At 39.5% G+C, this 23,914-nt stretch overlaps 1 protein-coding gene across 4 annotated transcripts in view; it reads right to left on the bottom strand.

Moving 5' to 3' along the window:
- Positions 1-558: 558 nt before the first annotated feature.
- CADM1 (cell adhesion molecule 1) overlaps positions 559-23,914 on the bottom strand; it is a 361,874-nt gene continuing 338,518 nt past the window's right edge. For 3 of the 4 annotated variants that reach the window (XM_036744675.1, XM_036744676.1, XM_036744677.1), the window contains 2 exons: positions 5,465-5,596; positions 559-3,491 (listed from right to left, as the gene is read on the bottom strand). In XM_036744675.1, coding sequence (XP_036600570.1) covers positions 3,373-3,491; positions 5,465-5,596 — 251 coding nt within the window. In that variant the 3' untranslated portion in view covers positions 559-3,372. Of the gene's footprint in view, positions 3,492-5,464; positions 5,597-16,987; positions 17,042-23,914 lie in introns of all 4 variants that reach the window. The other variant, XM_036744674.1, reaches the window with a different exon arrangement.

The raw sequence follows: 23,914 nt of genomic DNA, 5'->3' as shown, positions 1-23,914 counted from the left end.
AGCAGCCTGAAAACAGGAACAATTTATGGTAGTCTGTTGAGTTACTTCTGATAATCATTCATTTAAAAGAGAGAGGGAGAGAGAAAGAATTTTTTAATGATGAAGGCTGAATGAATCTTTACACAGTCAATCCCAAAGTGAGAGACAGGTGGAGCAGCAGACACAGGAAAGTTGGTAGGGTGTGGGGTGGGGTTGGGGGTGGGAGACAAATCCACATGAAAGGGAGGGCCCCTGTCCTGGCTGGCTCACTACTGCATCTCCGACACATGCCCGTTGCGCCGTGTTGATATTGGTGTCTAAAGCTGTGTTGGCCAGAGCACCTGGCTCACCTGTCCATTGAGAGGGTGGGAGAGAGCGAGAGTGAGAGAGAAAAACAGAGAAGGGAGGGAAGGAAAAAAACAAATGAACAGAAAGGAGGAACACAGTAGTGGATTTCCAGGGCTCTACTGCTATCGATCTTGGCGACAAAAAAGTTTCCAAGAAGAAAGTCAGGACCTGAACCCTGACTTTCCTCTCTCACGCTGAGGAGATAAAGAGTCCATAATGAGATTAAAAGGATCACTTGGTAACATTAATCTTTTTTATTAAGAAGACAGATATTTTATAGTACTTCTTTTTTTTTGTAAAAATGGTATACATGAACCAATACAAAATGCGAATGGCAACATAATGGATATGGAGTTTCTTACACTGTAACATCGTCCATGTACACCTTAAAAACAGAACTGGCCTAAGGGGAAAAGGAAAACGTCTGTGTGACTAAAGAACAAGCTTATTTGGCATCAATTATACATCCTTCATTATTTAATATTCCTTTAAAAAACACAAAAAAACAAGTTTGTTCTTTCTTCACTCTGAAAAAAAAGTGATTGACCTGTACAAAGTAATACTCAACAATACATTTCAAACAGTGCACTGTATACTTAAGAAAAAATACATAAACCAATATACAACTAAAATCCAGAATTTCCTGTTTTTGCTTTGTTTTATTTATTTATTTTCCAATGCGTGGGGCCTACACTTTGCAATCTACCTGAGACGGAAAACACCAATCAAAACACATGAACCTGAGACATGTCAACATTGTAAGTCATAGAGTTACATCAGTAACACTGCACTACTGTACACTTTTCAAAACAGAAAGATGGGCAGTTCCAAAAACAAGATGCCAATTCTGTAAGTGATGTTAAAAAGAAAAATAAAACAGAAACAGCAACCGAGATAAAAAACAACCCTCTCACAACATGCTAAATGGTTCTCACCCTCTGATGTGGTTTTCTACTGTGGTCAGAACTGATGCTAGAGGCTCTAAGTGGAGCCACACGCTACAAAATTCACTGAAAAAAGGGTTATTTCTTATGGATCTTTTGGACTTGGTTAAGTGTTTAGGACTAGGAGGGGGTAAACACAAAATACTGCTCAATAATGGGTTTTCTTTTATATATCAGTCCGTTCCCAAAAGGCCCCCATACTGCCACGATTCTATCAAAGGTTAAAAGAAAGACAAGAAAAAAAAATAAACACAGTCCAAAATTAACAAAAAGTTGACACTTGTTTTTTTCTTCCCTTAAATAAATCAGCGTAAGTTTTCCACATAATATAACAATAGTAAAAATGCATCTTGCAAAATCCAAAATTACTCACTGAAAATGTTATATAATATATATATTTATATATAGATCTATCTTTTTTGATGCCATCTTTCCAATAGGGACATATTTGTCTGGAGTCTGGAGCCTCACCAAAATATACGGTAAGAGTTTAGTTTTTGACCTTAAGGGCCATTTCTTGATTTTCTTGAAGTTTCAATGAAAATCCCCACATTTCTTAAAAAAAAAAAAGTCACTGGTAACTTTACTTCCCTTCCTTTCTCCCAAGGCTCCCCATCTAAGACGTGTTCAAGGTAACTTATTTTTAGTAGCTGTGCACTATGGCTGCCATCATGCGAGGATCAGTAATTTTTTGGCAGATGGTTCTTAAGGCTGAGGAAAGAGGCCAAGGCTAGTGTATGAAAGGTAAAAAGATAAAAACACTCACATTTGAGTTTTGATTAAGTAACTGAAAACCTCTCCATGCTGTTTTTCCACCTCTGCTCTGACCTTTCTAGAACTGAGATCGACAGCAGACCAGTGTGAGAATAATACCGACCCTTCTTTTGTCCCTTCTTGCCTTTGTCAAACTGAATCTGAAGGAATGAAAGTTTCACACAGACTCTCGTTGGAAATCCCAGCATGACAAATATCTGTAATATACAGTACATGCAGGCCACATCCTACTGCCTTCCTAACTAAGCACAAAGGAAAAAAAAACCCGAAAAAACCCCCTGTTCTTTCAAAGTCCTTCGCACACCATGCGAACTTGTCTTTTTCCAACAAATTAGTGAGAAGTAAGGCCAATTGGGAAAGGTGGATGGAACCATTTGAAACAGAAATAATCAGAGCAGATTTTTTTTTTTACTCCCTCCCTCCCCCCATTTGCCTTCTGGTGGCAACTCAAATTTTGTCCACTTGTATAAAAGGAACAGCCCTCACCTGTCAAGTCTGTTTAGGGCACTAGAAAAGGAGGAGTCCTTTATGCCCCAAACCTGTCTGGACAGCGTGAGGTACCTCTACTGAGCAGTCTACAGACACAGAATTAAAGACAGATTCAATCTCATTGTGACATACCTCACTTGCAGATAACCCTGTGTAGTAAGCACTGTCTCTCCGTGGCAAACGGAGAACATTTTCTGAATCACAGTCTAATTTTCTAGTCTTTGCTGCCCTAAGCATTGGGAACATGGGCAACAGTGAAGAGTTTTCATTGTTTGTTCACCCAAACCTTTAGGACAACAGAGAAGAATGGATTACGGATACACTAAATTTCGAACTATGAAATCGAAACTGTGCTGGTACTCCTTTTATGAAATTGAGTTTCAAACAGAAAACAGTGACATTTTGAAAAGAAACAAAAGAAGGAGGGAAGAAGTGGGGATGGGGTCGGGGGAAAGAGGAATGGAACAAAATGTCTAAGGGATTCCAGCAGGCAAATTTCAAAATAGATGCTACAGAGGGAAAAATAAATCCACAGAAAGAAAAACAAGGCACAGAATTTTCTGCAAATGACTCAACTAAACTAAATCCAAGTTTGACTTGGATTTGAAAAAAACATAAAAATAAAATAAAACAACAACAAAATTAAAAAGAGGTGTCAAACAGCAGAGTGTACTTTATGAAGAACGTTTTTACACAGCAAATCCAAGACCTTCCCAGTCTCACAGCTCTCCACCCATTCATAAAAAAACACACAAGTTGCTCGCAAGTTCCAATATCACTGTCTCTTTATCGTCTAAATAGGGCCAGTTGGACACCTCATTGAAACAAAAAGGCTGATCTAGATGAAGTACTCTTTCTTTTCTTCAGAGTTGTTCTGTCCTCCTTCTGCATTGATTATAGCTGTGTCTGCGTCTGCTGCATCATCGGCTCCTTTGGCTTCATGAGTGAAGTATGTACCTGAAAGATGAAGTGGTAAAAGTACCGTGACTGTCTGATGGCCTCTGTGTAAAGTGGTACAGAGATGGCGACTTGCTTTATGGCCGTCATCAGCCGAAGTGGTGTGCGGGCAGCGAAGGGGAAAAAACAATTGAAGGAAGAAAGGGAGGTGGGTGAGACAAATGGGAATCCGGGGGTTCCACAGGCACCACTCCAACTGAATCGCTGCGATATAATTCAGCAAATGAGACATTAGAGCAGTGATTATGACCAGAGGATGTCAGCAGAAGAAAACGTGAGTGGGAGCTAAAAATGCAGAAAGCTGGAGAGCTGATGAAAGTGTGCACAGAACGACAGGGATAGGCACGAGTATGTGGCAAACGACTGAACCAGGCAAGAACAATTAGCAAATTTATGAATTAGGGTCCTCTTTGTGCTTCTCTGACATAATCTGAATGAAAGTCGCTTGCCTTTATTAAACAGGGATGTGCTAGGATTTTTAGAAGTATGTCTGATTCTTATCCCAATTCTCCTTTAGACCGGGGACCAAAATTGAGCAATGATTGTGGTATTCAAAGCAGAATATCTATCTTGGCTAGCTGAAGAAAGAACCTTAATTCATGAATTTGCAGGTCAACATAGCTACTTTATAGAGGCCATAAATAAAGCCCTGGGAAACCAAGCCACCTATTTTCACCAAGAAGCCCCAGTGGACTACATACATAAGGTAAAAGTCAGAAGCTTTCCCACCAAGGAAGGAAAAGGGTATACAGAAGGAGTTCAAACATCTATGGCCACAATGAAAAGATTCTATTGTGTGTTTCTAAGGTTCTTAACAAATAAATAAAAAGTGGCCAATATACAGGTTTTTAAAGTGAAAAACCAGAGAAAGGAGGAGGTCAAGTGCAAACATTTCACTCAAGCTTTTCCTTGGCCTTTTTCCCCCACCTTCATTCTGGTAATTCAAAGCCCTCTTCCTATGGCCATCCAACATTTAGCTTTTCTGTTTGGTCCCCGGCACCAGTCTCTCTGATCTTGGTACTATGGTTCAAGTAAAACATGCAGGGCCTGGGATGTGCTCTTCAAAACCAGACTGATTACTGGGGCTGGAGACAGAGGAAAATGGGTAACTTTAGGGAAACCAAATGATTTTAAGCTTGAACCAAGCATTTGGATGCCGAAGGCAGCTGTTTCCTCAGGGCTCCCTTGTAGGACTCAAGCTGCCTTTCCCCAGAACCAAATCCTTCAAACACCTAGATTTTAATAGCAAATGAAAATCCCCAAAGTGCTTGGAAAACACAACCGAGAAAGACAGGGGCCGAAAAAGAAAAAGAAGAATAAATTACCAGAAGGGGAGAAGAGGATTAGAGCAGCATGGGGCAGAGAGGCGGAGAGTTGGAAGAGATGATTGCACATCCAGATTGCACATTTGATAAGTGTGATGATTAATAGCAATTTAAATCTATCGCACTGATAATTTTAAAAATACATATTTATGTGGTTTTTAGACCAACGGATTTCTTTGACTGTGATGTATCAATCCAGGGAAGTATTTCTTATTGTGACCAGATTACAAAAAAGCACTTCTGGGCCTGAGAGCATACCCATCCACCTCCCCACCAGTACGGGTAAACAAAAGATATAATCTCTCTATGTATGCTTTATTGGATTTCACACCACACCCAGGATGACTGAAGAGAAAGCATGGCTACTTTTTAATCCTTCACATGGCACTAAGAATGGACCAGGCAGCACCACATCTACCAATGCCTTATATTTAGAGGGTATAGATCTGTGGAAGGAGAAGACTGACCACTAATTCCACAGTCTTAATCAGCACCTGCAGTGTTTTCTCCCCATTTCCCTGATTTCAGAAGTTAGGTTGTGTGACCAGGCAAACCAAGCCACCTCTCAAGGACAGAGTAGGAGAGCCCCCAAAGTCAGAGGCTAGGATGGCAGGAGGATTTCCCAACCTTCCCCAACACCATGCTTACCTTTATGTCTAGCAAAGTATCGCCCCAAAATGATGAGCAGGCACAGCATGGCAAACACCACCACAGCAACAACTCCGCCAATCACCGCATGATCCACTGCCCTTATGGAGTTGTCTTCACCTGCACGAGAATCTGTCAAAATCAGAAGAGGAATAGGGATGCAGAGTTTATTACAAGTCGCTCGGAAGCCTTGGCGACGCCGCTTCCAGGGTTACAAGGTCATCTTATTTTTTAATGGAGAAGTCGGAAAGAACAGTCAAGGTGGGTCGAGTTCCACGGAGGGAACAGACTGCCCTGTTCGTTCCTGAACTGATCTGTTTTCCCCACGAGGCAATTTTGTGATAAGTAGTATTGGGGTCACTAATGCATGTGGAGCAAGCAGAGAGACAGAAAGGAAGGAGTGCATAGGGGAAGGAAGAGGACCTGACTGACTGATCCTGACTTAGTCTAAAATGTCACTCTGTCAATGTCCAGTTGCAGATCCTAATTAAAGAGGCTGACCTAGTAATTTAAGGGCATTCAGAATGGCACCTTCAGGCAATAGCATGGGCTGGAGACAAGGAGAGACAGCCCACTTATACAGATGCTGAATGATATTCAATACATAGGCAAGGTAAGATCTCGAAAACCACAGTGGCCTAGAGATAAAACAAGGACACTAGGGCTAAATACAAGTGACATGCCCACTACAGTTAGGATCTATGAGGCAGTAAGCCTCAATCTAAAACATAAAAACCTATTCCAAAAAAGATAGCAAGGAATAATTGTGCATTGCCACAGACAGTTTTTATTTTATTTATTTAACACCCCTGCATGCAATTAATTTTCTTTTATAAGCATCACTCCCTCAGGATGTCTTCTTCCGACTGAGGAACGACACGTTTGGCTGGGGAACAACTCCAAAATGAACCCAGAATGAGCTATGGTGATGTAGAATGAATGTATGGCAGTGTAAACAATTTTAATTTAGGAATGTGGCTACATCACCCCTTGCTGAAATCCTAATGGCACCCAAGATTTATAACATAGTAAAATACAATTATTCTCCCGTTGATTAATACATTAACATTTTGGAATGGAAGCTAAACCATTGTCTTTTTTTTTATTGAGTCAAGTACGACACCTCCATTAAAATGATTTACTAGCTGTACCTTACAATTTAAGCACAGCAGCAACAGAAACGGTAAAAATCTTTTAACTTTACATGATTTGTGAAGTCATATGTGAAGGATTTACCATTTAAATCTTTCAGTACAAGAAGCACATGGCCTATAAATCTGCTCCCCTTGCAGTCGCTGGACGCCTAAGAGAAATGCATTTCACCAGGAAGACGGAGAGTGCGAATTCAAGTCAATCTTTAAGAAAGATTTATCTCTGTCCCTCTCCAAAGAACAGAGCAAATCTCTGAAGCCTCCACCTCTAATAATATTTGAAGTTTATCGATCAAGCGTACAGATCCGTGACAGCTAAAGGTAATGGTGCTCTTTTGAGCCGAAACCTGATACAACGCTTGCAGCAGGAGGGCATGATTTACGCTTTCTATCGATATTTCCAATTCTGCTCTGAGATTAAGTACTGAAGGATGTGGGGAAATAACTCGTGACTGAGGGTTCTATAAAATGCATTTTAATTAAAAGAGTTTAAATTAAAAATGAAGTCCTTAAAGTGTTTCATTAGGTTACATTTGAAAGGACCACAAGAAAAGGGGGGAGGCGGGGGAAAGCCCCACATAAACAAAAATATTAAAACCAGAGGCAGCTGCGGAGTTGCCCAGGACTTCAGGATGATGGGGCTTTAATTGGGGAATGGAGATGGGTAGCAGGCAGAGTGCACTGCAGCCAATTAGCTAGCTCCATGATGTGGGATCCCCTCCAGTGACATATCTAATAAGCTAAACTTGAAGCACAGTGGTGAGGAATCTCCCTCCTCAGCCAAAAGTATTGCCGACTGCATTTGCCACAGTATTCACTGTCATCTGAGTAATTTCAACAAGGTATGGCTCCACTAGGGAAACTATTTTTGGGGAAAGAAAACATGTTGAAGAAAAGCACTCCTCGTGGGATGCTATGTCTGCTGAAGGCATGTGCTTTACACACTGGATACACTCACCCATTCAAAGGATAAGCAGGAGAAAAAAAAGATACTCAAGTTGTGAAAAATCAGAATTGAACAAAAGGGAGTAAAAATCATACAAAATCAAATAAGAAGCATTTTCCTCAGGGGAATGATCACAGAATGGGATTTTGCAATGATGAGAATTAACTCATATCCAACTGCCGTGAGCTTCAGACATCTTGAAAATTATGTCTTTCAACTTCATGTCTTAGAGATGGGTGGAGATAAAGAAGCCAGATCTTGAAGGGAGTGGAGAGTAGTCATATACAATTAAGTAAAGGCCAAAAGAAGTTTCAAGAAATAGCCAAGCCAACCCCTAGACAGCCTCTTTAAAAGGGTAGTCTTTGGTCTAGACATATCTATGTCTACAGTTATAAGTATATTCACCGTTACCTGCTGCCATACCGGGTAACAATATGAGTTCAAGAAAAGTGATATCTTAGGGAGAGAAGCTATGGGAGTGAATGGAATTTAACCACAGATACAATTAGTTTAAAACTTAATCATCTGTTGTAAGCCTTGCTGTGAATGAATAGGCTTACAAATAAATAAGCTTGACTTCCTTCTTTTTCTGTACTTAAATGCCCCATCCCCTACAAGTAGACAGGTTCTAGTTTATCTTTTAAAGAAATTTTTTAAGGCATACATATTTTATAGCCATTTATTTATAAGGGTAATCTCTGCTGCTATCTTCTGATACCAACTTTGATCAGGAAGTTTACTACCACCAGTTAATCACCAAGACATCTTCCCTGCCTTCATTTACTGTGGACAGACACAGAAGGTTACCAATGTTTAATTTACAGGGAATATTGTAGGTTGTGAGTTCTTCACTGCCTCCTCACTCACTCCCTACTGACACTTCTCAGGTTTATTGTGGTAGATGATAATAGAGCTGTGCCCAATTCACCTATCTACCGCTTCTGTCACTGCTTGGCCTCACGTATAAAGGTCATAACTGTTTCTGGACTCATCTTGGCTCTTCACATACGTTTTCACGTATAGAGTAAGGGGAGTTTTTACATTGCTATTGATTGGCTCAGGCAGCATCAGGGAGAACCGTTACCTACCAGAGGGGATTGGCTGAGCTCTGTCGAGACCCTGGGACAGCCTCACTCATGATGTGAAACAATGTCCTAAGACTTTACACAAAAAAGGCACTTGGGCTTGGTCTAGCCAGGATGGGGACCAGGGACTGAAGGAAATAGACTATCAAAAGAAGTGTTTCTATGAATAGCAGCCTGACAGCTCCTTCATTGTTCCTGTCAAGGGCTCAGAAAGATTTTTTGAGAAATTACTTTCAGGTGAGAGACTTGGAAAAGTTTTGGCCTTTGCTGTCACCCCCAAATCTGACTCCTGGGGCACTGGCCCTTCTCAGGGATGACCCATCAACTCCAAAATTTCCTGAAACACCACCTCTAAATGTCTGGCTCCTTGTCTGAAAGGTACAAGAGAGAAACAAATGAGCTGAACTCTTTGGGCTCTGCTACTTTTAAAATGGGCAGGTCAGTAGGAAGAAGAATTTGAATTTCAGCTGAATGAGTAAAATAAGGTCATCCTTTCAGGTTCACCTTCCCCAAGACCAGAATTGTTCCATTCATTAATTAGCATATGTGCATTCATTTTTTGGAAATCAGATTAGTTACCCCTTTATCTAATAAGGCAGAGGGAGTTTCTGCTTGCAACTTGGCCCTAGCAAAAAGATTCTACCAGTGTAGTAGTTTGGTGACGTAGTCCAAAACTGAGCTTGGGAAAGTGTGATCCAAATCACTGCACAGGTGATCTCAAGGTTAAAACAAAACCAAACACTGGCCCCACCACAATCATTGAATCTATTTTTGGTGAGAGCCTAATGCGGCTGTTGGGAGCTAAGTGCCTGGTGAACCTTTCTGATAAATATTATCATAGGGCTTAAGAATCTCCTTGCCTACCGTCAGTCACATCTTGGAGTTATTTCTAAGGCTCTGAGGCCAGCAAAAGTGTCTCTGAGAAAAAAGAGGCATCAGGAACTGTTTGGTATTCAGCAGTTAAGTTTGCTTAACACAAAAAGCTGAGAACTTGGCCTCAGGTGAAAATCTACACAGGCCAACTGAATGCTAAGTTCCTTAGGTCAGAGAATCACTAACCACTGGCTCATTTCAGTATCTCAGCAACTGTCAAGGGAAAAAAAAAATCAAAGTAACTCTTGAGGGGAGGAGAAAGAATGGTCCAAGTAGTCTGTTATCTTACCTTGGATCAGGTAACCTGGTCTGACCCTTTTCCCTGTAGGCAGTCAGGTAGGGGGAGTTCTTGCCTCCACTGAAAAGGCTGTTAGAAGTTACTTTTTTGTTCCCTGGCTGGGGGAGATGACAGCGGTAGTGGTAGTAGTGGTGGTATTGGTGGTATTGGTGGTGGTGGTGGTGGTGGTGATGGTGGTGGTGGTGGTAGTGGTGGTGGCAGGGTGTCTCTCCTCTCTCTCATTACTTGCCCAAATCCTCCCTGACAGGCCATTCTGGCAAACAAGTTGCCTCATCCTTGGGAGTGTTAAGCAAATGGATGTGGATATCCATAATCTGTAGCTATAGTCTAACATGGGCAATGTAACTTAAGTAGATGCACAAATGTTCTAAGTCTGGGTTTAGTGGTAGATGGTAGCCTCTGTTAGAGGAAAGGCCACCGCTTTTCACACAGAAGGCCATATTCAAGACATCATCTATATAACTAGTAATTGGCCCGTGAATACCATTGACTAGCCACCTGACAATTAGGATCACGGCCAGAGAAACTCTGGTACAAAGGACTCAAACTCCTCACACCAAAGTCTGGAGCTGCACAGGACAGCTTGGGGAATTTTTGTATCAAATCATTTCATCCAAATCATACCAAGCTCGACTCTGATGCATATGATTACTCTGAAAAGGAAGGGAGCTGTCTGTGCTTCCTAGGAGGGTCAGGTAATGCTTAGGGTATGAGGACGAAACATGTCTTGGTTGGCTTACCTTGACATTATCAAAACTTCTCCAGCTGATAATTTAAAGCACAACTGACCAATTTGTAGAGAGTTATACACTTCACTTACAGACACATATTTGCATTTTTCTAAGTTACAAGTTATCTCATCTAATTTTCAAAGCAAACACTTAACGGATGGAGAGATTCTAATAATATTTAGTCCTGTTGCTTCTGATTACTGGACAGATGCCCAGCCTACTACAATGTTGTACATTTACGGCTGAACAGGGAAAAGGTCAGAAATATTGAATTTTTGCAACATTTGTACTATCCAATTTAGTTTATAAAGTTTCTTTTCCTGGGCTGAGATCCTGCTGGACAAGCCAGCTCAATTATAAACTCTTAAAATAAGGGTTTCTAATGGAAATGCTGACTTAAGCCCCTAGGGGTTATATGGATTAATCTATCCAGGTAGAAGCTTAATGACTATGATGTCATTCACTATCACTTTGTTGGGGCTGGGGGGGGGGGGGGAAGGGAAAATCCCAATGGCCCACCCCCACCCCCTAACTTGAGGTGGGAAATAAACCACCTGACCTTACAAACACTGGCACTGTTGGTTGAAAAATGGAGCTAATCATTTCCAGCACCGATTGTGTTTCCCATCTACAGTAACACAAATAAGTGTGTATTCTGAAAAGCACAACTTTATTACTAAAGGGAAACACACTGAATGGCATGAGCTGACAAAATGCCACATTATTTGCTAATCCTAATATGTTATTCTTCTTTAAGATTTGCTTTTCTCAGCACCAATTCAATTATAGATGCTACAAATCCTTCTGACATTTAATTCCCTCTTGTCAGAGAGTAGTAAATGTATACAGGACATGCACAGCTTTCCCATTAAGATGTTAATATATATTGGAGCACACTAGCCTTTATACAGCATAACCTTTCTTCTTCTTGGAAGGGTGGGAAGGGAGGAATGAGTGCAAGGAAGGAAAGAAAACCAGGAAGATTTCTGAATTGCATGGCAGGCATCTACTACTATACTTCAGCTGCACCTATCTCAATCAATTTAACTATAACCCGACTAACATTTCAAAGAAACTATTTTAAGCAACTTAAAGGAAAACTGTAGTTGATTATCATACCATACTGAGCTCAACTGGCTCCCATTAAAATTGTATATACACGCATACATACGTACATACTGTGGCCTACAACAGCATCAAAATTTCATAAAGGTTGGTGGGTGGAGGGGAGAAGAAATTATTTGACTGATACAACCCAAGAATATTTTCTGAAGAAGGTTCAACTTGGAGATGCAGAAAGAATTATGAGACCAAGCAGAATGGCCTCATAAGGTATAAAACAGTATAGACACTATGGAAAAACCTTCATGCCTATTTTTATCTTTGACTTCTTCCATAAGGTAAGGTAATGCGAATGAAAAACTTCTTGAGAGCATGCCTCGTATTTCTTTGAATGCCTGCCTTCAGGAAGGGCACTCAATGAACACTTGTTGAAATGACAGTACTGAAGAGCCACACATGAGTTGGCCTTGGATTTTATCATGGGTATGACAATGGTATCCCCATTTGTGGTTGTGGTTGCTGTTGTCACCTACTGAACTGTTGTTCTTTGTGGTGGTCAGGTTTATAGGGAGTGTCTGGTTAAAGGTGACATTTTATATTTAAACATTTATATTTAATATTTAAATAATATTTAACATTTAAATGTTAAGTGTTTTTTAAAAAATTGTCAGTTCGCTCTCAAATTACTTGAGTTAATGTAACCAACAGCAAAAATGATTTCCAATGGTTTCTAACAGGATGCAAATCCTCTGTAAAGTATTCTGCATCACCAGGAAGACCAAAAGGCACATTTGTATAGGGATCATCTCTACACATCAAATAATAAGGCCTTAATAGTGGGTTGATGCTTTTTAATCATAAGCAGCAGTAAGGCAATGAGAACAGCACTAGAGTTTTCCTTTAAATGAGAGCACATCTGATAAAGAGCATAGAGTTGAGTAGATTGTCTCTACACAGACATATCCCACTAGTATCTCTCTTTTACAGAAAGATGCTCAAGGGGACCTTAGCAATTGGGGAGATTCCTGGGAAGATGGGTTAATGAATATGGTGAAGTCACCCCAGAGTAGTGTCCAACCTGTAGAACTGGAATTCACACTTGGTCTGCCTACCTGTCTTTTACTTTGAAGGTAAAGTTCTTACTTAATAGAATTACTCTTGGCCATGGAGGGAAAACAGCAGCATGTTGGATTACGCCAAATCACCATCAAAACCACGAAGTTCATGCCCTATGCAAGTCATAAGGTGATTGGCGTGGACACAGAACCACTGCTCAAACTTCAGTGCCTTTTATTTATTCAGATAAAGCAACCAACATTTTAATTTTTCCCAACCTGAACATTTTAATATTTTGCATGATGATTTACAGTCACCTCGGAGGTGAACAACTTCTAGAGTTTAGGACAATGAACCTGCCAATGGAAAGAAATCAATTTCTTGTTTCCTCCCCACATCCTTGCCAAAGGAAGCAGCAGTGGGTGATATGGGGCAATTATTTTTCCTGCCCAGGCACAAAGCAACTGAAGTCTTGTTGATTTGGAAACAAACTTCTCAGAGTGGGAGATAACCTCCTAGATTTAGAATTTCAAATCATACTTTTGTTAAAATTTTTCAAAAACATGGCTAATTCTACAATAAAAAAAAAGAAGATGCAGTTTAGAACTGGAATCCATACCTCAGGCCTTCCTACACAGCCTCCCTGTGGGACTTTAAAAAAAGAAGTCTACCATGGAAATTAGGTCTTCCTGCCAAAACTGGGCTCACACTTTATGCTGTGGCTGATAATGAAAGAAAGCAAGGGAATCTTATGATTTGTTCTACTAACACTGGACTAGTACCTTGTAGAAAGGTCCAGCTGCATTTCAGAGGATGGAAAAAAGAAAGGATTGCCCAAAAGAGTTAACTAAAATCAGACCCTTAGGGCCTTTTTAGTGGCTGAATGCCAACATACTCAATCTCATAATTTGCCAACCAGACCAAAGTCCTTTAAATGTTTCCTTGGGTCAAAAATTAGTCTAGGCTAATTTGACAGTTTTGAGCTAATGTTTCCTTTGTGTTATGAAGGCGATACTGGGATTCATTCAGGTTCTTCCTTAATTAATATCAGGGGATGGTCTGCCAAAGTCATCCAAAGATTTGCTCTTTACCCCTACCTTCCTAATACTTAAAAAAAGCTGCAGGATTTTTCCAGCTTATATTATGGTTTGTGGTCCAAGATTTTAAAGCATGTTTTGGGGAAATGTGACAAATCTGGAGTTGCTTCTCTGTAGTTGTTCTTTAAAAGAGAAGGCTGATGGATCTCTCTGTATGTGCTAGAATGGCCATTCATTCTGGGACATTTTATATTTATCACTGCATAACACTAAATTTTCCCCAAAGGCCCTTCCATTGCTGAAAGGGGAGACTGTGGTGGAGGAAAAATTAAAAAAAAAATTTTTAAAGGTTTTAAAATAAAATAGAGGAATAAATATGCTTAAAGCTATCCTATTCCTCAACGGGTGGCAATAACCACCAGCTGTCACTAGCAAACAGCAGATGTAATTGATAAAACAATTCAAAAACTCGTGTGGATCCATCATCAATAAAGTTAACACCCAAAAAAGTAAATGAAAGGGTTCAAAGAAAAACTGGATAAGCTCCCCAGGTCTACCAATAATTAAATCTCTTAACATACAGGCATGAAATACCTTTTTTTTTTTTAAATGTAGATTAAAGAGAAAGATCAGCTGGGCAACTTGCTTTGCTGCATGAGGATGGAGTACCATATGCTGCTTATGAAAATGTCATTAACTGAAGCAGCACTGGTGTATGTTTTTGGGGGGAGGAAAAATGGGGACTAGAGACCAAGCTGTCATTATTTCAAAGGAAATACAGTAAATAACATTTATCCCCAATAAAGAAAGGATGAAATTGCCACCAAGATGCAGCAGGGAATGGAAGGTAATATTATTCATTACCACAGTTTAGCATTAAGTGTGCAACACCTACTCTAATTTATTGATGGACTGTTTAAGACGGGTGTTAACCTGTTTGTCTTGTATTATAATTGAATTCGGTCTCTAAGCTACAGGAATTCAAGGAGTTCATCCTTCTTCAATCAATATGCTCCCCTTCAGTGACCCATTTCAAGACAGCTTCATAAAAAATAATGTATTTTGTTTTAATAAATTTAAACACTATGACAGCTGCTCAATTTTTATTGGTTGTTTTCTTCCAGACGTCTCTTAGCTGAAGAGTGAAGCTAAGGCTCACAATCGATAATAACTGATTAATCAGCATCCCCTTTGAACAAAGGTGCTAATCGGTTTTTGATTAGTTCGTCAAACCAGATGTAAAGGCAGCCCAGTCCTTGCATGATTGTTCATCAGTGTTTTACATGATGTATGCTGCTGAGCAATATGTGACTGAGATACATCTGGAATGAGTTGGGGGGGGGGGCAACTAAATGTATTAATCTAACTGAGTTATTATGAACACACACAGTTATTGGTTTATTGTTCCTGACTAGTAGGTGATTGATAGGGCCACAGCAAAGACGTATGTGACCGACAGTGCTGGGCTGCCCAGCACAGTCTTAATTATGGAATCCTGGTGGGTGGGTGGAGGGGGTAAATTAGTCACCTTTTTCCTAAAAAAAAAAAAAAAAGAAATATTACTCTTGCGTGTCTGAGTGATTCTTGTTAGATGACAGAGGAAGCAAACAAACCGGGAGGGAGCAGGTCTGGATCTCACCCACGAGATTTTGCTAGGCTCTTGCCCCTTTCACTCACTCACTGGGATCAGCATCTGAACTAAGCCCAGAGACCACCTTCAAACAACAAGAAACATTTATTCATAAATTGCTTACTTCTCACATTAATGAATGGATTAAGCTTCAGATAAAGACAGGACCACCCATCTGTATCAGAAACAAAAAAGCCAATGGCTAAAGTTTTTACAGCTTCACTAAATAAAGCATAATAAAGTGAAGAAAAATGAAAACGATTCCTCCCTAACCTTTCACTCCATCATCCCTGGGTCATTTATTTATTTAGGGATTTGGAGTAAGTCAATGCCTGGAGGGGAAGGGGGAGTAGAGTTATTGCTCATTTCTGGGAATTAGTGGAGATGAGCAATGATGGAATTGTCTCTGACGGTAATGGTCTTATAATTAAAGACTGTACCTCAACGCCTACCTCTTAGAAAGATTTGGTGGGAGATGATAGCAATCTTCAAGTATCTGAAGGGCTACCACTTCGGAGAGAGATCAGGTTTACTCTGATTAGCCTCAGAGGGCAGAACCAGGAACAATGAGTAGGAATTAGAGAAAGGCAAATATAGTCTTGAAGTAAAAAAAAAAAATTCTTAAATAAGTTTCCAAAAATATAATGATAAGTGGGATGATGGGTTCCCCTTTACTGGAGACAAATGATCATTGCTGGAGATGTTTAAAGAAAGGCTTCTTAGGCCAGGTACAGGCCGGACTAGAAAGGACTGGCCTTTCAGCCTCTCTGCTTCTGGGGGGAAGGCTCAGGTTCTCTTTTTCTTCCAACGGGCAAGTGAGTTCTCACACTTATTTTCCCCACCGGCAACAATGGAAAAGACCTCCTTGGGAACAACGTGGGAGGTGTCGTTATTTATAAAGAAGTTAACCAAAATGTTTAAGAAACTAATAGCTGGTTGGAAGTTGTCCCAATAGCATGGGAACTCACCTAATGGTTTAGCTCTGATGGCTTTAAATCTCCTCCCTCCCCTCTTTGTAGGATATGCTTCTTATGCTGGATTAGTAACACCTAAATCCTGGAATCAAGCATGAAACCTACTTTTGCAAGTGCTCAGTCTGCTGTGAAAAAGGTCTGAGGTGGATAATTAGTTTACATCATGGCTGTGACAAAACAATTGGCCCCTTCTTTCCCCCTCCCACCCTTATTCCTAACATAATCAGATCACTACTTTACCAGTCCATCCCAAAGAAGTAGGCAGTAAGGATTTAATGAGGTGCTTTTTTTCTCTTTTAAAGAAATAGATCTTGTCACACAATCCAACATCCTTAACTGCTTTACAAATGCAACAAAATTTCTTCTCATAAATTAGGATGCAAAAATTATTTCAAGCCACTGAACTTAAGAGTAGTTGTGGTACAACTGGAAAGATAAATTGTCCTCTACTGGGTGCAGAATGTCTTCCCAGATATAAATACCAATCCCAGCAGTAAGGGAGGTGGATGGGTGTGGGGAGGAAGAACAATCATCAACCCGAAAACAAGCTTATTTCTACAGGACAGGTTGCTTGCATCAGGAAAACTGCTGAATGCAACTCAAAATGGCCATTATGCGGAAGTGAACAACATTCCCACAGGTTGGACACTGCAGAACCTTACCTAATGACTAGCCCTTACCTGAGAGGTCCTCACTGTCCAGTTCTTCTGCGGAATTGGGCAACTGAGTAAGGCCTTACAAGTAAAAACAAACTCGTTTTTTTTTCCATTCCTCGAGGGACATAAACAAAACACTTAAGAACTGAGGATGAATTTTTTGAAAAATTTGAGCCAAATCACTTGCCATCTTTTTTTTTTGATAGCTCAAATATATTAAGCCGTAAGTATAGTTCTCCATTAATTGACTTTATACTGATAGACAATGAGAGGCAGAAAGATTCCTCAGTCTCCACTGCTCAAAGCACATGAAACATGAAGGGGAATGTTCAAAATCACTCATTCGTAACAGCATGCAAAAATATAAAACCTGATTGTTAGCTGTCAATGCTCTGCTACATCTCTTTATTACAATTCTATTTAGATTCTCCACACCGCTGTATGTAAGAAATTTTATTTCAAGTTTTGCTACAAATTGAAATCCTTTGCCAATACTGACAAATACAGCATTTTATCAATTTATGATTATCTTGGATCACATATTTCAAATTGGTATAGCATCTGTTAACTGCAGATTGCAGGTTATTCCTTCATCAGAAAATCTGATATGTAAAAATTTTTTAAAAAGCATTTCATAAGTCAACGATACTCAGTGAAAAACAAACACCCTCAAAGCTGAAAAAGCAGTTAGGCCAGGAGAGAACCAGCTGGGGCCTTGAAATGCTGTTGTCTGCAGCACTCCAAGCTTTGCCCATGAGTGTTATTTCTTACCTAGCTCAGCTTTTCTCTAGAGAGGTCAAGAGAGAAGGAGAAAACAGGAGTTTAGGCTAGGAAACTGCTTCCATTTTCTGATGCTTTATTTGCAAGTAGATACAGTAAGAAAGGTCACAGAACAATACAAATGTTCTAAGACTAAGGAAACCTATTTAATTAGGAAAAAAAAGCACAGTACATTTGAGTATATAAGAAAAACAAAAAACAAAACCCTGCTTTGGCAGTAGAATACAGACCAAGCAAATGCACTCTGGGGCTATGGACAGGATTTGCAACTTTTCCAGAGAGGAACACAGATTGAAGCAAATCAAGCAAATAAAAACGGTCAATCCCCAGCCCAACCCCTGCAAAAAAAAATTGGGCTTTTCAGGATCATGAATGTTAGTGTTGGAAGATATATAATTAGGCAATGGGGACTTCTCTTGACTGCTTGGGATTTCCCAATATTTAAATCCTGAGGAAGAATTTCCACCATTGCCCTTGGGCGAGAACTCCTAAGGGCAGTAGGCCAATGAGAAATGGATGGTTTCCAAATCCACAGGTGCTCCCAAAACTATAGAATTAGACAATTTAAGGGGAAGCAGTAAGTGCTGCAATAAATTATAGAAGCATCTAAGTAGGAAGAATTTCCATTTTTCCAGTGTTTGGATTGGCTGAAAGTATTCCAATTTCTAATTGGCTTTATCCATTGTATAAAGACTGATGATTACAATTATTTGAATAATTGTTATAAATGGGCAACATAAAGTACTTCTCTGTAGTTAATTATGTATTTGCGGTTCTCAGAAGGCTAATCCCTCACTTCTACGTGGCCCAATGAATATCAAAGAATTCTACACACATGCTTGGCATCCACTGAACCATACTAAACAATGATGTTTTTTGCATAGGCATTTTTATTGCTCAAGGTTTGTTTCCTTGGGGAGGGGGTTAGAAAGCTAATTTTCTGTAACAGTTTTTTCCCCTTAAATAAAGACAAAGATGTTTATGAAATATCATTGATATGCAAAGCTTCCCCATTAGAAAGCAGCAGACAGTTGATATACACCTCATTAAAGATGAAACTGTCATTTTCAATAGCATAAAGTTTAAAACACACCAACTCATCTGGAATCTACTGCTTGAATTACATGCTAAAGTGGGAAACCATTTAGATTAGTAGAAATAAATTTGTTTTTTTGCATTATCATTGTGTTTTCATGAATCTATTATGCCCTGACCATACCAAGATCATCTCTGTAAAAAGAATTAGAGCAGTGGGCATACAGAAACTTTTGCAATGTGGATGAATAAAATTTTACTTCTCCTAAAGTTGTGTTTGGATAGGGATTTCCTTCTGGTCAAAAATATTCAAAACCCATTTTCTTAAAGAATAAGATAATAGAGGTACACTTTACGAAGCAGAGAATCTTCAAAAGGACACAACATCTCAACAATTGTTTTTACCTGCACCCGGTAAGTTTACAAAACTTACTGCACAGTTTTAAATTGTATCACCAGTCTTTTAAAAGAAGTGGGAAATTACTTCTTGATTTTTATTATTAAGCTTTCACATCAAATATGAAAGCCCTTTATGTTAATTCCTAATAAAAATGTATTCAAATAACTTTGTTAAACTTCATTAAACAAATTAGAAGTTCACCTTTTTGTCCAGGTAGAATTTCTCAGCAATCATGGTGCGAACATAACAATCTTACGGATTCTTATGCTATGTTTTGTTTTGCTGTTCTGTTGTTTTGCTTTCTTTTTTTGTTTTGTAAAGGGTCAGGGGAGGCAGAGCAAGGGATGTAACTTTTAGCGGTGCTCTGATTTGCCATAGCATGGTGAAAACTTTCTCATAAAGCACCTGTGGCATTAGAATAATTCATTTCTTTCCAACATAAGAAAGGAATTAGGATTTTTTAAAACTCCAGGATAGTGGGCCAATTTTAAACCAGAAAGAGGTCTGTTTGTTTTTCTTTTTCCCCTCCTGAGGTGAGAAAATTTCTAGAGGTTTAGTTGAATTCAAGGTAACATGAAATTCAAGGGCTGATGGAAGCCTCTTCAGGCTGTCCTTTTCAGAATATTTCAATAAGTAATTATTAGATAAAATTAGTATTAGAAAATAAAAACAGCCCACTGGCTCCATTATTATTTTGATGATTAAAAGCAACATAGGAAATATTCCCTCTCTCATCTAAGCAGCACGCATCTGATCATTTGGCCGTATTACGGAAACCATTATTCTTCTCACCAGCCATAAGAGTTCAGACACCCCCAGCGGTTTTAATCTAAAAGCTCAGTCATCCTGTTCTTCCTGCTTTGTCAGCTTTTGTAGAGAGTTTTTCTTTCCCCCCTCTTCCCATTAGTAGAAATTCTGTTCCCACCGTTAAATAGTCAAACATTGTTTCCAGACTGCATATCAAGGCTGAGACACAATCTGAAGGTTCTGCAGCCATTCAGAAGCCTCTTGCGCCTTGTTCCTGTAGAGCGGACAATGTCTGCAGAGTCCCTTGGCTGAATGACAGCTTTGGAATGCCATTGTTCTGTACTCATACGGGGATGTGCAGAGAAATGCACACACATAGCGTGGATATAGCGTTTGTAATAATGCGCACTGCTGGTTATTTTCCTTTAAACTGATTTAAGAGTTGGCTCATGAATGAATGGAAGCAGATAAGAAAATTGCCAAGTGCTTTGTGTATTCCATCACAGCCTTTATTGCCTGCACTATTTATAAAATAAATCAGAAAAAAAAAGAAAGCCTGATTTTTAATGGGAAAGTTGTCTAGGCTAGGTACATGAGCCTGGCAAAGGCCAAAAAAAAATTTTTTTTTAATGAAAAATGATTCTTCAAATAGTTAGAGTTCTGAGTCTGAACTGTGTGTACTACTATTCCGTTCTAGGCCCTGACACTTATCCTAATGAAAATTGTGATTTGGGATATCAAAATTCATAAGAACATCAGCCCCTAGACACACCAAGAGGTGGAAAGCAAAAGGGCAGGTGGACTTAAAGGGGGAGAGGGAATAAAAAATAAATAATGGACAACTCCGAACAGTGAGGAAACCAGCTGGCTGACCGCAGTGCAGCAGAAACACAAGCACTATTCCTGGCCATGGGGCAGGCATGCTGTTATCAGAGCTCTCAGGATGGGGGTGGTGGGGATTGGGGAATAGGGGATGGGGGATGAGGGAAAGGAACAAGAACAGACAGTGCAGAAAAAGAACAGAGGAGAAAAAAAAAACAAACAAAAACCAAAACCCTTACAGGAAAATTCCCAAATTGAAACAAACAAACAAAAAAGCCACCACACATACCCACATACCAAAAAGAAAAAAAGACAACATCCATGCTTTGAACTCACTCATGCATTCCTGCCATCAATTTCATACCAATGAGATACGGGGACTGGCAGGGAGAACTCTCTGGGATTGTTGTGACATGCACACATAAGGGACTCTTCCCATCCAGGCCTTAAAGATGAGCTCCGAAATCATAAATGTTCAAGTACCTCCTTCACAGAATAATAGCACATGTCATACCGGCCTTACATTCCCATTCTTACACACACAGTTTTCTTTACTCTACATTAATTTATTTATTTTGGAGAAGACCCATTTGGCTTTCAGTCATGCCCATGCATTTCTAACCTTCCATATACATGCTTACTCCAATCAGATACTGATAAGAACAAATGGCTAACATACATCAACATCTGGTATACTTCATACACACTCTACCAACACAAGCTTGAACAAAACATTTTAATGAGTCTTCAGAGGGAATTGCTCTTCCTTTTGACAAAGGAAAATAGAAACATAAAGATAAATCCAAAATAGGATTAATTTTTAAGACCAGTAAGATGGTCACAACAGACTCACCTAATGTGTCTTGTCATTTAAGTTGCTATAAATTCTAATTTGGTTAGTGGTTTTCCTACCCTTCTGGTTAATGAACTCCCCAGGAAGGCTTCCTTCAGATTAACCTAAAGGGAAGGGGCTATGATATTGCAGAAGTGAGATGAAGTCAAACATGGTTCACTTGAGGAAATCTGGCTCTGCATAACTCAGATTCAAATACTGTAGCACTTGTCTTCCCTTCTTTTTAAGGTCACATCTCATTCTAACTCTACCCCCCACACCCAACTCTCACCCAAAGAAGGATCCTGACAACTAACTAAGACAATCTCCAAAAGGTTCAATTTTATTGTAAAGTGAAATCATTACTTTGGGATATTATTTTACTGTTTATGAAAGTCCCTTTCTTCCTGAGTTCAAATCTGACCTCAGACACTTTCTAGCTGTGTGAGTCTGGGCAAGTCACTTTACTCTGTTTGCCTCAGTTTCCTCATCTGTAAAATAAGCTGGAGAAGAAAATGGCAAACCACTCCAGTATCTCTGCCAAGAAAACCTAATTGGGGTCACAAAGAGTTGGACACAACCGAAAAAGTCCCTTTCTCTGGGTCAGAAGGATCTGTTGTTCAAGCCAAAGTTAGGGCATCTTACCTGAGATACCATGAAGGTCTTAGGCAATAAGAACAGGTTGGTAAATGTGTTACCCCAGGAGTCATGTGGTAGCCTGGCCCTTATTCCCTCCATCTTGGCCAGACAATCTAATTAAAATTACAATTTTGTTATTCAGGTAAATTCTTATTTTCTGTTGTGACTGGATGATCCTTTGTCAAATGCCGTAGAGAGGATTTCTTTTCAGGCAAGGGGCAGAAGAGAGGATCTCTGGGCCAAGTTCTATTCTTTTCTAATGTTTGTTGCTTAAGTTTTACTATTAAATTGATTTTCTTGCATTGTTAGCTAGTCTATGAAATTCAAATGAGATACTCTCTTTTTGAAACCACTGTAGCCCCCCAAATTCATTAACAAATAGTTTCCTACCACAAGTATATTGTCAAGATCTTAATTTATACTCCAAAACACAAAAAAATTTGTGTTTTTATCGATGGTGTCTTGAAGAACTCTGGACCTAGCTGATGTGAGAATTTTATAGAGAATTGTAGCTGGAGGGCTGAGAAGGACCTTAGAGATTTTATAATCCAGCTGTCTTATTTTATAGATGGGAAAACTAAGGATCAGTTAGTAACTGTCGAATGAATGAATATTATTGACCCATTCTTCAGGAGAATGGGCTTATAGATTTAGAAATGGAAAGGTGAGAGGATCAGATCATAGGATTCAGATCTGGAAAGGACTTTATAACCTATAACAAATGAAGAAATGGAGGCCCAAAGAGTTCAAGTAACCTGTCCAAAGAAACAAAGAGAGTGACTATTATCAGAGCCAAACATGGGACCTCTGATTCCAAACTCATCATCCTTTCCACAGCATCCTTGCTAAATGTGAACTCTGATATTTTCCCCCCCATTGGGGGTGGAACCACATGGATCCACCCACATTTTCTTACCTGGGGCTCCCTATGCTACATGACACATACCTGCTATCTTATTTTTTCAGAATGGGCAAAGACATACATTCCATGATAATAAGAGTCCTGCACTAGGCAACTCAGATTTAACTCTGAGGGTTCATGTTTGCCAGAGCTGTAAGGATCAGTCTTTCCCCGTTGTATGTCTGAGGGTATCTGTGGCAAAGGCCCTTTCAGAACAGAAATTGGGGAGTAGAAGTAGTTACTGAGGGTCAATTAAAAAAGAATCTCTATGTAGTCTCTCAAGGAATTCAGGAATATTATGATTAAATTTTGACTCTACAATTCACTGGCAGGCTATATAGAACTTAAAGTATTCTTAAAAACTGGAGAACAAATCTCCTGAACTACATTAAAATAACCTTAAGGCCTCAAGAATAATCGATAAAAGCCAGGAAGTGCTCAATTAATGATTAAACCTACAAATAACTAAGCTTAATGGAGTACAATGCCAGAGTAGCAGCAAGCACAATGGGGCATTACCTCAGAAATCTGAAGTTTAACACCTAATTGATTTAGCACGATTTCGAGTTTACTTGACCCTTTCATTTAAATTAGTGTACTTTCTCCTTTGTATTTATGACAGGAGGAAAGGGAGAAGTGAGTGTCAAAGCCTGTTTCTGTCCCTCAGCATGCTGTATCAGAAATCACCAACATGTGGATGGTCTGTCAAAGATATAGGCGAAGTAGAATTCTGAGAACAGTCCATGACAGATCTGTTGCTTAGGGTTTGTCATTGATAATATCTAAAACAACTGG

Source organism: Trichosurus vulpecula, chromosome 2 (genome assembly GCF_011100635.1).
Source record: "Trichosurus vulpecula isolate mTriVul1 chromosome 2, mTriVul1.pri, whole genome shotgun sequence".
NCBI classification, from domain to species: domain Eukaryota; kingdom Metazoa; phylum Chordata; class Mammalia; order Diprotodontia; family Phalangeridae; genus Trichosurus; species Trichosurus vulpecula.
Note: the sequence above shows the minus strand (reverse complement) of the source record. Positions and strands in the feature narration are given on the sequence as shown.